Here is a 16,169-nt window from a genome sequence, read left to right on the forward strand (position 1 = left end):
ATATACAATACATTTTGATCGACACGTAATACCTAAAAATATGGAACCAGATAGTAAAATTATTACTTCTAGATGATTTTTAATATAATTTATCAATTAAACGAGCACTTAATTCAAAAATTTCATCGATGTAACGACATCTGTTGGGTCCGGTTCTGATTTTTGTCGTTACATCGAAGAAGTTGGAGCCAGCATAATTTCATGACTTTACAAAACCGTTTATTTTTAAATAATTTTTATCAAAATTTATAAATTGTATGACATACATTTTTTATTACGTAAATTAGAGTGTTCATTAGTTCCTAGTAAGCTGTTTACATATTACTGGTGATACGTGTACTAAATTGTATTTTGTACGTTTGGAAATAAGAATTCACAAATATAACGAGTATGTGAACATATGAACATTGCTTTATCTGGATATGTGTTTGAACCTCGATACGCGAGTAATACGAATATTATATACGTTTAAAAATATATGTCTACACACATCGTTAACGCACAATCAATTAGTTTCGGAATTTCATCGATGTAACGATATCTATTGGGTCCGGTTCGGATTTCTCTCGTTACATAGAAGAAATTGGATCCCATATTTGTCGTTACATTGATGATATTTTGAAATTACACGCTTGCTTCTGTATTAATGAGGTATTTAGACATATACTTTTAGAAACACAGGTCGTATCATGATTACGTCCAGGTTGAAACACATTCGAGTTAAATCAACGTTCATATATTCACATTTTCATTTTATATGTGAATCCTAGTTTCCGAGCAAAGACAATCGATTAAAACACATGTCTTTGATAATATTTAATTAGTCTATGCAGTATTGGCGAATATTATAATTTATATAATAAAAACAATATGTCATCGAAACTTATAAATTTCAAAATCAGCATCGGTCAATGGAACTAATAATTTTAAATGAATTTTATTTAAAAAATATCCGATATACTCTTTTTATTAAGTAAATTTGAGTGTTCGTTAATTCCTAGTGGATAAATTAAATATTATCGAAGCGTTTTAAACGATTTTGTACTCTTGGAAACAGGGATTCACAGATGTAATAGAAATATGAACATATGAAAATTGTTTAATCTGAGTATGTGTTTTAATCTCAATATGTGAGTAATACGAATATAGTGTTTACAAATATATATCCACATACATCGTTAACGCAGAATCAATTAATTTCGGAATTTCATCGACGTAACGGCATCTATTGAACCCGGCTCTGATTTCTGTCATTACATCGAAGAAGTTGGACCACATACTTGTCATTACAACGATGAAATGTTGGAATTAATTGCTTGCTTTTATATTAACGATGTACTTTGACACATATTTTTAGACATACCATTCTCATTACGCCGAGATCTAAACTCATATCGAATTAAAATAACATTTAATCATTTTTTTATAATGTACATTTAGCTGGAGTGAGGTGACTTATAATTTACATTGGGAGGGTAAGATATGTGGTGGTTCAATAAGTTGCGTACGTATCACAATTTTATTTAATTTTAATGGTTACATTAAGATTTGCAATACTAATAACAGTTTATATTATATTTTAACTGAAAATGTGTTAAAATTTGGTTTGGAACGAATTTGTGTTAGATTTATAATAAAAGTGTCAAAACATTTTCATAATTATAAATGATAATCTTATGTTGCTAAATTTTCATTCAAAGTATGGTTAATGTAAAAAGAAAATTGTGTAGTCTCTTAATATACATTTTAATATATTTGTTATCTCTTATTTTAAATGTATGAATATCGTGTATCTGTTATATTGTATATGACATAAGTACATACACGATATTTGATAAAATATTTCGGAACAAACGCTCATAAACAAATTTCAAGATATAATCTTATCTTCTATTATTTTTTCTTCTTCATTTGATTATTCATCCATGCTTTAATTGCTGGAGTGAAGCGACTTATAATTTACATTGGGAGGGTAAGATATGTGGTGGTTCAATAAGTTGCGTATCGCAATTTTATTTAATTTTAACGGTTACGTTAAGATTTGCAATACTAATAACAGTTTATATTATATTTTAACTGAAAATGTGTTAAAATTTGGTTTGGAACGAATTGTCATATACAATATAACAGGTACACGATATTCACGATATTCATACATTTAAAATAAGAGATAACAAATATATTAATGTGTATATTAAGAGATTACACAATTTTCTTTTTACATTAACCATACTTTGAATGAAAATTTAGCAACATAAGATTATCATTTATAATTATGAAAATGTTTTGACACTTTTATTGTAAATCTAACACAAATTCGTTCCAAATCAAATTTTAACACATTTTCAGTTAAAATATAATATAAACTGTTATTAGTATTGCAAATCTTAATGTAACCATTAAAATTAAATAAAATTGTGATACGTACGCAACTTATTGAACCACCACATATCTTACCCTCCCAATGTAAATTATAAGTTACCTCACTCCAGCGCTAAATGTACATTATAAAAAAATGATTAAATGTTATTTTAATTCGATATGAGTTTAGATCTCGGCGTAATGAGAATGATATGTCTAAAAATATGTGTCAAAGTACATCGTTAATATAAAAGCAAGCAATTAATTCCAACATTTCATCGTTGTAATGACAAGTATGTGGTCCAACTTCTTCGATGTAATGACAGAAATCAGAACCGGACCCAATAGATATCGTTACGTCGATAAAATTCAGAGATTAATTAATTCTGCGTTAACGATGTGTGTTGATATATATTTTAAACCGCATTCCAAAACATCCTTTCGGAGGAAAATTTTATTGTATATAATACAGTATACGTTACGTGTACTATGTATTTCGAGTTTTCCTCGGAAAGGACGTTTCGGAATCTAACCTTAAACATAATATTTATATTACTTACGTACCGAGATTGAAACATATCCAGATAGAAAAATGTATGTTCGCATTTTCATTACATCTGTAAATCCTTGGTTCCAAGCGTACAAAATCGTTAATGTACTTATCTTCGTTAGAATTTAATAGCCTACCCGGATTAATAAACACTCTGATTTACATAATAAAAAGGATATGTGATAGATATTTATAAATTTTAGATAAAAATTTTCTAAAGATATTGGTTTCATTGTCTAATGCTGATTTTGTAATTTATAAATTTCGACGACATATCGTTTTTATTATGTGAATTAAAATAATCGTCAATGCCTCGTAGCCAATTAAATATCATCAAAGACATGTGTTTTAATCGATTGCATTTACTTAGAAACTAGGATTTACATGAAAAACGAAAATGTGAATATATTAACGCGTTGGTTTACCTCGAATGTTTTTCAATCTGGACGTAATAATGACACGACCTGTGTTTCTAAAAATATATGTCAAAATACCTCATTAATATAGAAGCAAGCGTGTAATTTCAAAATTTCGTCTATGTAACGACAAATATGGGGTCCAATTTCTTCGATGTAATGACAGAAATCAGAGCCGGGTTCAATAGATGCCGTTACGTCGATGAAATTCCGAAATTAATTGATTCTGCGTTAACGATGTATGTGGATATATATTTGTAAACACTATATTCGTATTACTCACATATTGAGATTAAAACACATACTCAGATTAAACAATTTTCATATGTTCATATTTCTATTACATCTGTGAATCCCTGTTTCCAAGAGTACAAAATCGTTTAAAATGCTTCGATAATATTTAATTTATCCACTAGGAATTAACGAACACTCAAATTTACTTAATAAAAAGAGTATATCGGATATTTTTTTAATAAAATTCATTTAAAATGATTAGTTCCATTGACCGATGCTGATTTTGAAATTTATAAGTTTCGATGACATATTGTTTTTATTATGTAAATTATAATATTCGCCAATACTGCATAGACTAATTAAATATTATCGAAGACATGTGTTTTAATCGATTGTCTTTGCTCGGAAACTAGGATTCACATATAAAATGAAAATGTGAATATATGAACGTTGATTTAACTCGAATGTGTTTCAACCTGGACGTAATCATGATACGACCTGTGTTTCTAAAAGTATATGTCTAAATACCTCATTAATACAGAAGCAAGCGTGTAATTTCAAAATATCATCAATGTAACGACAAATATGGGGTCCAATTTCTTCTATGTAACGAGAGAAATCCGAACCGGACCCAATACATATCGTTACATCGATGAAATTCCGAAACTAATTGATTGTGCGTTAACGATGTATGTGGATATATATTTGTGAACACTATATTCGTATTACTCACATATTGAGATTAAAACACATACTCAGATTAAATAATTTTCATATGTTCATATTTCTATTACATCTGTGAATCCCTTTCCAAGCATACAAAATTGTTTAAAACGATTTGATAATATTTAATTTATCTCCTAGGAATTAATGAACACTCATATTTACTTAGTAAAAATAGTATATCGGATATTTTTTAATAAAATTCATTTAAAATTATTCCATTGACCGATGCTGATTTTGAAATTTATAAGTTTTGATAATATATTGTTTTTATTGTGTAAATTATAATATTCGCCAATACTGCATAGACTAATTAAATATTACCGTATAGACATATGTTTTGAACGATTATTTACGATTGGGTATTAGTATTCATAGTTATAATAAAAAAGTAAACTTAATAATATATTAATCTCGATATTTGTATAATTCAAATACTATGTCTAAAAATATATGCTAATATACGTCATTAATTCAGAAGCAAGTAATTGTTTTCGAAATTTTATCGACGTTACGACATATATGTGGTCCAGTTTCTTTGATGTAATGGTATAAATCAGAAGCCGACCCATATCATATTTTCAAAAGGATTTTAGAATTTTACAAATAATTTTAAGAACATTTGTAGCTAAGAAATGTCTGGAATACAGCTCATTTGGAATTCCTTTGCGTTATGTAGCAGTTTTGAGAAGTAGTTAAAATATTTAAAGGTCCCATTAAGTTACTATACATACAAAACTTTCTTTTTTTCAGTGTAATATTTAATATAATGTATATAAATCGCTATTAATTACGAAATATCGTAAATATGATTATCACAAAACTATGTATACTGCATTTTAGATTATGTATATCATTTATAATCAGTTTTTAGTGCTTTTTGTAATGGTACCGTCAAGTAGCATAGCATAAAAAAGAACTAAATTTTGATATATCTTTGCTTCTAATTTATCCATATGAAAAATAATTACAAAATACTCATCCAGATGTTAATGTAGATCAATGTATACCTATGTATACGTAACTTATAGTTGGTCCCGGTATGTGTCGAACCATAAAGATATATATATATATATATATATATATATATATATATATAGTTACAGTAACTTAGAAAATTATAATAATTTACAATGTTACTTAAATATTAAAGAAACTTGATCTTTCATTTACTTCGCATTATTTTGTTTATAACATATCTTACAAGCGTTACATTTACTGCATCCTTTCTTTCATTGCTCTGCTTATCTAGCAGCGTCAAGTTTTTATAGTTCAAGCATTTTTTTATTTCAATAAAAATTTATATTTTTGTTTCTTTTTTAATTTTTTAAGATTAAATGTTATATATTCCATTGAAACTTTTTTTAATTAAATACCTCCACTAGGGTTAGAACAAATTTTTCATTAGAAATACACAGAAAGTATCACTTGAATTTTATTTAAAAAGAAATTAAAGATATCACTACTTGGGTTTTATAAAACTTGGGTTTTTAAAAAAATAAAAATACTATCTCTTGCATTTTATTTGTTAAAAGTAGTACAGCAATTATTTCAAAGAACAATATTTTTTTTTTATAATTGGCGCAATTTAAAGATATCATACATTTTTTTTGAAAAAATACATTTATATTGAATTAAATTTAAGAAATTTGTTTTTAAGTAAATACCACTTGGGTTAGAATAGGAAGATTTTTCGATGAAGAAACAAAGATAGTACCACTTGAGTTTTGCAGAAAAAAATTAAAGATTTGAGAGGTACACATACATACAAACACACTTGGTACCTTTTAAAAATTATTTTTTTCTTTTTTCTTCACGTTATTTTTAATTTGTCAAAAATTAGTAATTATAATGTAATTAACAGCACAGAACAATTACTACTAATTGAGAAAATAATATAACTTTTCAATATAAACATATAAATAAATTTGAACCTATAATTTATATTCTCAAGATGATAATTCTATTTGCATTAATAATGATATCTTATACATTGCGTTAAAAAATGGTTGAATTATTTTTCTCATATTTTTATCGGTTTCGATTATATTTCATGCGTCCCTTATGTAACATTGAGCGATTATTTCCTATGCTTCTCTTATCTAGATGCACAAATACGATCTTGTTTACCTCGAGAACGAGCGCGGGTTCTCCGGTTTCCCTATCCGCATCCGATATTTTATCACGCATGATCGACTTCTCGAATTTCAATATCTACTCTTCATTAGTCGTATCTAGTAGCTTCATTTATGGAACAGTGTTGGGCAGGATCGCTTCATCAGAGTGATTTGAAATTTGCACACGTTTGTACTGTGATATCTCAAAAGTATATCGAACGCGTATATAATGGAGATTCAAGGGAAAACTGTGCTTATCACCGGCGGAGCCAACGGTATCGGCTATTGCACCGCTCGGGAATTACTTCGAAGCGGAGCGAAGGTAATTTAGCAAAATCAAACTTATGGAAGAATGCGATAACTTGTGAATATTTTCTACCAATTATTGTATCACAAATTTTTTCTACTAAAATGTGTAGTAAAAATAAAATGAACAGACGTGAGAAATTTAAAATGTTATGTAAAAAATAATATTTTAATAAAAAATACACGAAAAAGAGTATTCTTGTTTTAATATCAAAAATATGCAATACAATAATTTATAGAAAAATATTTTTAAAATTTTTAATATTGGAATAAAATTGTGTATCAATAAATAAACATAAATTACACAAAAAATTTGAATAATTAAAAACTCCAAGAAAAATATATTCTCATTATTCAATAATAATTTTCGTGAGACGTGAAGAAAAAATATCAGAAAATAATATCTTTTAATCAAGAATTGAAATGTTTCAATAATATTCTTATCAAGCATACTGTGTTCTTTAAATAATTTATAATATAATATTAAAACAAAAGTATAAAACGTACATATTTTGTTAAAATTTAAGATTATTAAATTCTTTAAATAAGATTCGATTATATATAGACTAAATTATAATTATTTTATGCACATATAAATAAAAAGTTATTGTTGCTTATTACTAAAATAATAAATGTTAAGTAAAATATATTAATTTTAGTTTGACATTATTATTTTTCTATATATCTAGATATATTTTGTTTTAATAATTACTCATTACAGGCCATTGCGATTATAGATTTGCCCGATTCTAACGGCAAAAATGCTGTTATGGAATTAAAGAAAGAATTCGGCACAAATCACGTCATTTTCCTCGTTGGTAACGTAACAAATGCCGAACAAATGACGGGTATTGTATTAAGTTGCTAAATATATACATATCAATCATAATTAAGAATATACATACTAAATAAGATTATAAAACACGATACGTTCAAGTGGTATTACAATATAATAAATTTCATCTTATCAGTTACCATGAATTACACTTTTTGTTTTGTCAGATAAATTATTTTAAAACGCACAGATAAATTATTTTACTTCTGTAAATTCATCAAGCAATATGTAATATTTGTATTACAATAAAAAAAAATCAAGTGGTTTTACATTCGTACATCAATTTGCAAAACACGTTCATAGCAATTTAATTAATCAAACTGTATTTAAAAAGAAGAAGAAATAGCAGTTGCATTATTATAATATTTCTTTAATTTTGTTTATTTATATTACATTGTCATTAAACATTTTCACCGACAAACGAAAATTATTTGTATATTTACAATTTGCGCAGCATGCTTCGAAAAGGCAATAGAGTTATTTGGCACATTGGACATTGTTATTAATAATGCTGGCATCATGAATGATGCCGAATGGGAGCCGATGGTTGATGTTAACTATGTAAGTAACGATAAATCGATTATTCTGGAAATTTTTTGCTCATCGGTTCATCGTATTTATAATCAGAAAGGGATTGTACATGGCACTATATTGGGTCTAAATCATATGGGCAAGCATAAGGACGGGAAAGGTGGGACTATCGTCAATATGTCTTCTATAGTCGGCTTGCAAGGCAATCCGATCGCGCCGATTTATGCCGGGACGCAATTCGCCATCGTTGGATTTACCTCATCATTATTGGTAAAAAATGTGATTTTTATAAATAACAAATGTTCCACATCCAAGTTTAAAATCTATTTCAAAAGTCGTTTTAAACCAAATTATTTGAACTATTATATTGTACATTGTAGTTATTTTATGTGGGATAATTGGACATTTTTCTCTTTTGCATATTTCCAGACTTTTTACGAAAAAACAGGTGTACGTGTATTGATAATATGTCCCGGTCTTACGACCACTAACTTGGCTTCAAAATTTATGTCAAGCAAAGCCTACGCGATGGATCTTCTCGATGATGACATCGCTGCCAAGGAGATGACAACGATGGAAAGTCAACCGTATGCTACAGATACTATTTTGTTTTTTTTTTTTTATAAAATGAAAATTATATTTGTAATAACAGAAACAATTATAATAAATTTTATTAAAATAAAAAATTAAAAATAAAAAATTAAAAATTAATATTTACGTAAAAATAAATTGAAAAAATTAAATCCAAATTATAAAATATAATCAATATATATAACATCATAAAATAATATATTTAAAAGAAACTACAGAGACAAAGAACCAAGTTTGTTTCTTATATTTTTTCTCTCATGTTACTTTTGCGGTTCAATTACGTTAATTAAATAAATAATTAAAAAGTATTTTTAATAAATTTATATCGTAATGTTTTTTTCCACTTAACAGACCCGAACATGTGGCAACTGCTATCGTTGAATTGATCGAGAAAGGAGAAAATGGCGCGATCTTCGTCAGCGAAAACAATCAACCTGCTTATGCTGTGCAATTACCATTCTACACCGATTTGAAGATTTCGATGTAAAACCTATAATCCATGATAAATCATTCTTGTTATACAGATGGCATTTCGATAATTTTACGATTCTTAAAAATAAATATGAAAAACAAAATTGTAAAAAAAAAAATTTATAGTTTTGCAGCACTCATAAAGTTTCTAAACGTAAAGATCATCAAATATTTATTTATACTGCGTTACAATTTGCCCAGGCTTAAAACTGATTTATTAGTCTTCTACGTACAATGAAACATGTACAAATTTTAATTTCTTATTAAGAAAAGTTGGATGACCGCGTTTGTAAAAGATAATCGGAGAAATCTTTTTGTATAATTATATATAACAATTTATATATAATTATATATAAAACATGTTTTTACCAAATATATAACAAATATAATAATACAATAACATTCTATAGATATGCCTAGTATGTACTACAGAATATTCTTAGTTTAGCATATGTTATGAGTACTACTATATAAGAAAATTATCATATGAAGTTCATTACAGTAGAAATATCAAATGTTTTAAAATTATCAATAATGTATTGTAATGTATTACATGTTATTCTTCAAAATATATACTTGTTCCGTTAGGGACAGATAAAAATCTTTTAAAAAGATACTGATTAATAATTAGAATTTCTAATCTTGTAATAAATATTAATGTGATAACCGCATTGTAATTATCGCAAATATGAAACAGCTTTTCTGTACTATAAAAATTAACAACAGAATTTAATGTAATGTAACGAGAACAAATTTCAAGCAGATACAATAAATTTAATGTTGTGAAAAGTGCAATAAATTTCACACATATACTTTTCAATTATAGATAATGTTATCTATAATGTTGTCTGGCGTTCTAAAAAAAAATATTTTCTTTCTGTATCTAACACCATTTGTATACATATATGTGTATACATGTACATATGTGTATATATCTACATGTATATCACCAATCCAATCAATTTAATAACGTATTTCAAACAGAAACATTTTTTTAAGCAACCACGTTAGCGTTCAATACATCACTTTATCTATTCGACTTCTACTTTCTAAAAAATGTATTACTGTACATTAACAATAGGAAAATTATTTTTTTTTTACTCACTCCATCCGTATATTTTTTTTAAGCAGTCACGTTAATATTAGTACATCACTGTTGGTTATGTTCTCGAATTAATAAAAATGTTTTCTAATATTATTAATTTTAGGATCGAGTAGCGATTGCGTAAACAAGCAACTACCGTATCATAGCCATCTAATAAAAATATCTTAAAAACTATAATTTATATTGAACATAGAATCAAAGAGAATTTGTCTCGCCGGGTGCGCGCCATATCGCTCGGCTGTGCGCAACCGCGCAAGCGCCTGCAAGCGTAAAGGGTGGCTCTGGCCGCAAGATTGCGCTGCGGTGAGATTTTTAAAACCAAAAACTACCCCCTCGTTAAACTTACCTTACCTACAAATCAACCCTATATAAAGAGCAAAACCAGAGCTCTCAGCATTCAGATCAAGATAGTCGGTCGGTGTGCGCGCTTTATAGGCGACTACCAAAGTTGAGTACACTAACTGAAATCACAACGATGGGAGGATTATTCTTAAAGATAAGATAAGTCTAACCGGATGTTCTTCCTTCCACTTTTCTCTTATTCCCAGGTCAAGGGGTTGCGCGCTGCCAAGCGTTCGTTTGCGTGACGCCTCCACCGACACCTACTCATCCTTCCATTTTCTCCCCTCATCCCCCTTACTTTTTACCCTTCACGCCTCCCTTATCCAAAATTTCCTCCCCTCTCATCCTAAAAATTCTAAGCAGCTTAGCCCACTCTCTCCCCCGGAGGAGATACGGGCTACAATAGAGATCCCTCCATCTACGCTTCCTTTAACTACCAAGGTTCTCTCATCTAAGGAAATCGATCTAAAGAAGCCTCACAGAAAGATCCCTTCTTCTCTCCCCTGCAATACCCTCAAAGTCTCGAGTGACATTAATGAAAAACCCGAAGATCCCGTCAAGCTACGTTCCTCTACGAATACCCACACGTCCGGGACCACTATCGGTCCACCCAAGGAAGTTGGCCTCAGTAACCCAATCACGAAAACTGCCGCAAATAATTAAAATGTCAGGCTAAGGTTCGACATACAAAGAGTCTCTCACGGGTTTACAATTATAATTTATATATAATCAAATTCTTTTTTCTTCGCACTTGCGTTTACATGATTTCTATTCGCAAAATTCATATAGTAATCATTTATTTACATTTATACTAGCGTTCTAATAATTGTAATTATTTATTCACATTTATATTTACCATACAATCGAATTATATGTTTAAGCATACAAACGAATTATATGTTTTATATTCTACTCACTACATTCTTTATGTTTATATCGCCACAGCCATTTATTTATATTCATTTATTCTTATTCAAATACATTCAATTATATTTTATTCCATGCATCCACACTCATTGTCAGTCACGCCTATTAACAAATCCTGAAATAAATCCTGATTATTTTTCTACTTTTCATTATATTTAATTATCAAAACTCTATCATATTATCCCAATCCTAAATAACAAAAATGTTGTTACGTTCCTGAGTATATGAGCATAGCACTCGCCCACATCAGAGCGTAACAACTGATGATAGCAGCCACAGTCTTAAATGCAAAACACTGGTGATAGAAACCTGAATATCAAAAGAAATAATAAAATAACAAAATTACGCTTCGGACCGAACCCCCGCGGACGTAACAGATACATTAAATTTAATGTACCTTAATGTTTAATTTAAAAATACATTAAAACTTATGACATTTTAACAGTAAATGAATGTCTTTCTTCACTTTATTCCTTTCACTATCTTCAAGAGATAATTTTAATTTAGGAATAATAGAAAAGAAACGAAATAAATTAAAACGTTAGAAATTTATATAGTCGTTAGCTTTTTTATTAAAAGACACAATCACCTACAACATTTACATATCTATCAACAAAAACTTATCACATTTTTGTCCTGACGTTTGTTAAATACTGCATTTCTACTATTAATAAACATGTGTGCATAAATAAAACTCAAGCCACTTCTAAACTTGCAATTCATCCTAAACAAATAATTTATAATTTATTTAAATATTGCTTCTAATTATCATAGAATATCGCAAAAGCAGTAATACATATTTAAAAGTTTTAAATATGTATTATGCTTTAACTGCGCGTAAAAAAACTCATAGCAGACGTACCATTGCACTCCTTTTTGTGCATGAACTTTGTGATATTTATTTTTCTCCTAACGTGAAATAACGGGCAAAGAGTGTCAAACAATGGAAAACGTGCAGAATAAAACTGCGATTGTCACAGGCGCCGGGTCCGGTATTGGTTATCACATTACTGAAGAATTATTGCGCAAAGGCGCGAAGGTATTTCATAATTGAAAATAAAAAATAAAGATAGTATTTTTCATCTGTTCGTTCTTTTCCAGAAAGTTGCCATCCTCGATTTGCCGATAGCACGTAGTTACGACGCGACAGTGACTCTGCAAGAAAAATTTGGAAAAGACCGTGTAATCTTTTTTCCGATTGATCTGACGAACTTGGAATTATATAGTGGTAACTGTAGAATCTTTCAAATATTTAATAATAAGAAAAGAATAGACATAAGAAAAAGTCCAGATTCGATCTCTAATTGAGGTATTTCTCGGCGAATAGAATAATGAACTTGAAGATGTAGTGGAGATTGGGATTAAATGAAAGAAGAGCAAATTGTAACATTTATATAAAAAAATATTATGAACAAGATAAAAACATAAAGTTTGTAATGATCATTATAACAAACCCCTATTTTTTTTATATATCTCGTCACACTCTTTTATATGAATGTTACAACTTATCAGTATTAACGTCAGTCTCCCTTATATAAAACCACAAAAAAAAAAACAATCTAACGATACCAAAGCTGTTTTATTAGTTGTTTTTAAATATTTCTTGTCAAAGTATTGACTAATAATAATGACATTTATTTTACATTATTTTACACAAAACATTAATTAAATACACTAATCAAATGTTTAAATCCTCAGAAACCTTCAAGCAAGTTGTTAAGACTCTCAACGGACTTGACATACTTGTCAACAATGCCGGGATCTGTTATGACCGTTGTGTCGAGCAAACGTTTGCTATTAATGTTGTGAGTAATAAAACTTTAAATTTTAGTTTATTAACTAAAAATTTTACTTATTTTACGAATTGCGTCTTAAAAAACGATAATCAAAAATGAATTGTTATTAAGAATCAAGAATTTTAATTATAGCGTCATTAATAAAATAACTGCTTTAATTACCTGGTATATTATAAATAAATATATTAGTAAGTATTATATGCTATATGTTCATGTATTTCCACAAACACACATATAATTTTGTTAATCACAAATATACAGTTTAAATAATGCGTAAATTATTATACAATATTTTGTTTCTACAGATAGCACTAATTCGCGGCTCAATCTTTGCCCTAGATTACATGGGTAAGCATAAAGGTGGCAAAGGAGGTACCATAATAAATATTGCGTCATTAAGTAGTCTTGAGCCTTTTTACATATATCCTGTGTATTGTTCTTCCAAATGGGCTGTCCTCGGATTTGGACTCAGTCTTGAGGTAATTTATACTAAAATATGCATCCTCATTATTATGTATATCAGGTTTTGGCAACTATATTTTAACTCCTTGAAAGAAACGTGCTTAGATAAATTAAAAAGTTACAAAACATTATAAAGAAGCTTCAAAGATATTATAATTTTGTTAAAGGCATAAACAGAGTATTTAAAAAATAAATATGCCCAAAAAGAAACATCTTTTGAATATATTTATATATGATCCTTGTTCAAAAAAGGCCATTCAAAATCCTTTTAAAAAAACTTCGCCTTCTAATATACAAGGTGTTTTCTGTAACTCGTTCATTTTTACAATAGGGATGGATTTTGATAATATGAATAATTATTAAATCCATTTTCTGGATATAAACAAGTATCGAAGAAAAAAGTTTATTTCAAAATATTATGTGATAGATATTTTTTTAATGCTTATTATTTCTTACAAGATTTCAAGATCATCATTGAAATGTGATTTTTTATGTCTAAAATCATCTTAAGGTTAACATATCTTACATGGATAAATTTCATTTTTAATGAACTATTATTACTTTTTAATGAAAGAGAGTAAGCTACCCCATTATAAAAATATTGATAATCTCTAAATGATTGAGTTGCAGGAAATAATATACATGTCATTTTCTTCTAACTTTATAATCTTCGTATAACATAACGCTAAATATTTTATCTTGAGAATATTTTGTATGCTTTCTCCCAATGAACAGACAATATTTTTTTAATGTCCTTAAAATAAAATGTTATTTAAAAACTGTTAAAAACATTTCAAAAATATTGTCTACTCATTAGGGTAGAATAAGAAAAATTTGTAGTAGTAATATTTTCTTTACAGAAATCTTATGATAAAACGGGAGTCCGTATTTTAACAATATGCCCCAGTTTTACAACAACGCCAATGGTGTGTAACGATGACGGAAACAAGGCTCTCGATTTTATTGATGAAGGCTATATTAAGAATTTGATGCCTGAACATTTTTATAAGCCTCAATCGTACGTACAGAACACGCAATATACAATAATATAGCGCTTATACAGGATGTCTCGTAACATGAGAACTCTTTCATTCGCGTATAGGAGAAACTTAAATAATGAAAAAAATTTATATCAACATATATTCTATTTAACCTTGTTTCAACATTTTAGTAATTTTTGTTCTCCGGTAACGTGTAGCTGCTTACCTTCAATAAAAGATATTTGAAATAATCATTTTCAATGACCTATCATCTATCTTCTGCATATTTCTCATCTCTCGTTGATTTCACACATTCTGTTCATATACTCGTGTCAGTTTGTTCTCTTGCTAGTGCATTAGACGTATAATAATGAATACGTATTTAAATAAAAAAGTGGTAGATATATATTTGATGTGTCAAATGTAATTTAGCTGCTGACGTAGGGCGGCGTATTAGGAAATACACTAGCACCATCAATGTTTGCCATAATTGATAACACTGTCCATCAAATTTAAACTTTTTTTAAACTACAAATCAGACTAAGATAATTCTTTTATATTTTGTTGCTGAAAACAAATTCGTAAAATATAAAAGTGCTTTATCACGTCAAAATTTAAATTTTTGAAAAAAATGTATTCAAATCGTCGTAAATTTTATTGCTTTTGTGATAAGATATCTCATAAATGTGAAGTAAAAAAGCAATTATATTTAAAAATTTATTTTCAGCGATATAAAGTTTATAAAAATTTTCCTGTTTAAAAACCATGTCAAACAGTGTAATTAGAATCATTACTTTTGACAGAATTTACCATCTTTATCTGATGCACTTATTTAATATTTTATTATGAATATTACCGTTAGATACAAAAACTTGCACATGCAAATATTCTCTTATAAGAAAAAAAATAAAAGCGTTATTAACGTTATTATTATATCATTATAACATAGTAAAGTTATACATATTTTTAAAAACATTTGTTATAGTGTTGTACACGTAGCACAATCTACAGTCATGGCAATTCAAAAAGGTAAAAACGGATCGATTTGGATTATTAAGAAGGATGAGCCACCATTTCCAGTCAAATTATCGTCGTATGTTGCCGCTTAGATGTGAAATTTTTCAAACACGTTGAGAACTATATGAAAGTTCACCTAACCTATATGAATAATATATTAATCCATATTAATTTCTATTTTTTGGTATTAATAATAAAAACTTAATTAATATTAATAATAAATTTATAATAATTTTTGTAATTATTAAAAGATGTTATATTTATTTGATTTAGTCACATTTACACATCATGTAATAATTACGAATACGGTTCAGGTTAAGCATGAATAAACAGTAAAATAAAAATAAAAGTATGTTCATACCCTCTACTTGGAATCTTTATAAAACAAATTTGTTTATGGTGAAT

The 16,169-nt window shown here is 28.0% G+C and overlaps 2 protein-coding genes across 2 annotated transcripts in view; one reads left to right on the forward strand and one right to left on the reverse strand.

Annotated features, from left to right (window-relative positions):
- LOC105204291 (UDP-glucosyltransferase 2-like) overlaps positions 1-16,169 on the reverse strand; it is a 35,755-nt gene that overhangs the window by 9,180 nt on the left and 10,406 nt on the right. The gene's annotated exons all lie outside the window — the stretch shown is intronic.
- On the forward strand, positions 6,517-16,131 carry LOC105208032. Its single transcript, XM_039452806.1, has 11 exons — positions 6,517-6,723; positions 7,429-7,555; positions 7,997-8,343; positions 8,503-8,660; positions 9,016-9,147; positions 12,431-12,548; positions 12,611-12,737; positions 13,208-13,314; positions 13,611-13,784; positions 14,628-14,785; positions 15,733-16,131. The coding sequence occupies exons 1-11, from the start codon at positions 6,631-6,633 to the stop codon at positions 15,854-15,856; spliced, it is 1,665 nt and encodes a 554-aa protein (XP_039308740.1). The 5' UTR covers positions 6,517-6,630; the 3' UTR covers positions 15,857-16,131.

The sequence above is a fragment of the Solenopsis invicta genome, chromosome 8 (assembly GCF_016802725.1).
Source record: "Solenopsis invicta isolate M01_SB chromosome 8, UNIL_Sinv_3.0, whole genome shotgun sequence".
NCBI classification, from domain to species: domain Eukaryota; kingdom Metazoa; phylum Arthropoda; class Insecta; order Hymenoptera; family Formicidae; genus Solenopsis; species Solenopsis invicta.